This window comes from Penaeus monodon, chromosome 29, assembly GCF_015228065.2.
Source record: "Penaeus monodon isolate SGIC_2016 chromosome 29, NSTDA_Pmon_1, whole genome shotgun sequence".
Taxonomy (NCBI): Eukaryota; Metazoa; Arthropoda; class Malacostraca; order Decapoda; family Penaeidae; genus Penaeus; species Penaeus monodon.
In genome coordinates this window covers 3,180,465-3,180,726 of record NC_051414.1, presented here as the reverse complement: position 1 = coordinate 3,180,726, position 262 = coordinate 3,180,465, and the positions used below count along the sequence as shown (strand labels likewise).

The following is a 262-nucleotide window of genomic DNA, read 5'->3' as shown; positions in this document are numbered from 1 at the left end:
CCCCGCTGCCACCAAGCAAACAACCGGCCGATAACGCGGGCCATTATGCCGCGAGACAACAGCTTAAGCTTCCCGCCAGAGAGCAGACACACTTCCCGATGGTCGAGAGGCCCTTCGTTTATTAAGCTGGAGAGGCATCGAGGGCCACTTGTAGCAACTTGGCTTGATGGGTATTTTGAGTCCTTAACCATCTATTAGGCCATCAGATTGTGTGTTGGGGAGAAGGAGTTAGCTTTGTGCGCGCGCTATCTTTTTTTTCTGG

General features: G+C 52.7%; 1 protein-coding gene across 1 annotated transcript in view; it reads right to left on the bottom strand.

The window, feature by feature from the left end:
• Nucleotides 1-191, bottom strand: part of LOC119591621 (paired box protein Pax-6-like) — a 23,785-nt gene extending 23,594 nt beyond the window's left edge. Inside the window, exon 1 of the mRNA XM_037940376.1 lies at nucleotides 93-191. Coding sequence (XP_037796304.1) covers nucleotides 93-191 — 99 coding nt within the window. The remainder of the gene's footprint in view (nucleotides 1-92) is intronic.
• Nucleotides 192-262: the final 71 nt, after the last annotated feature.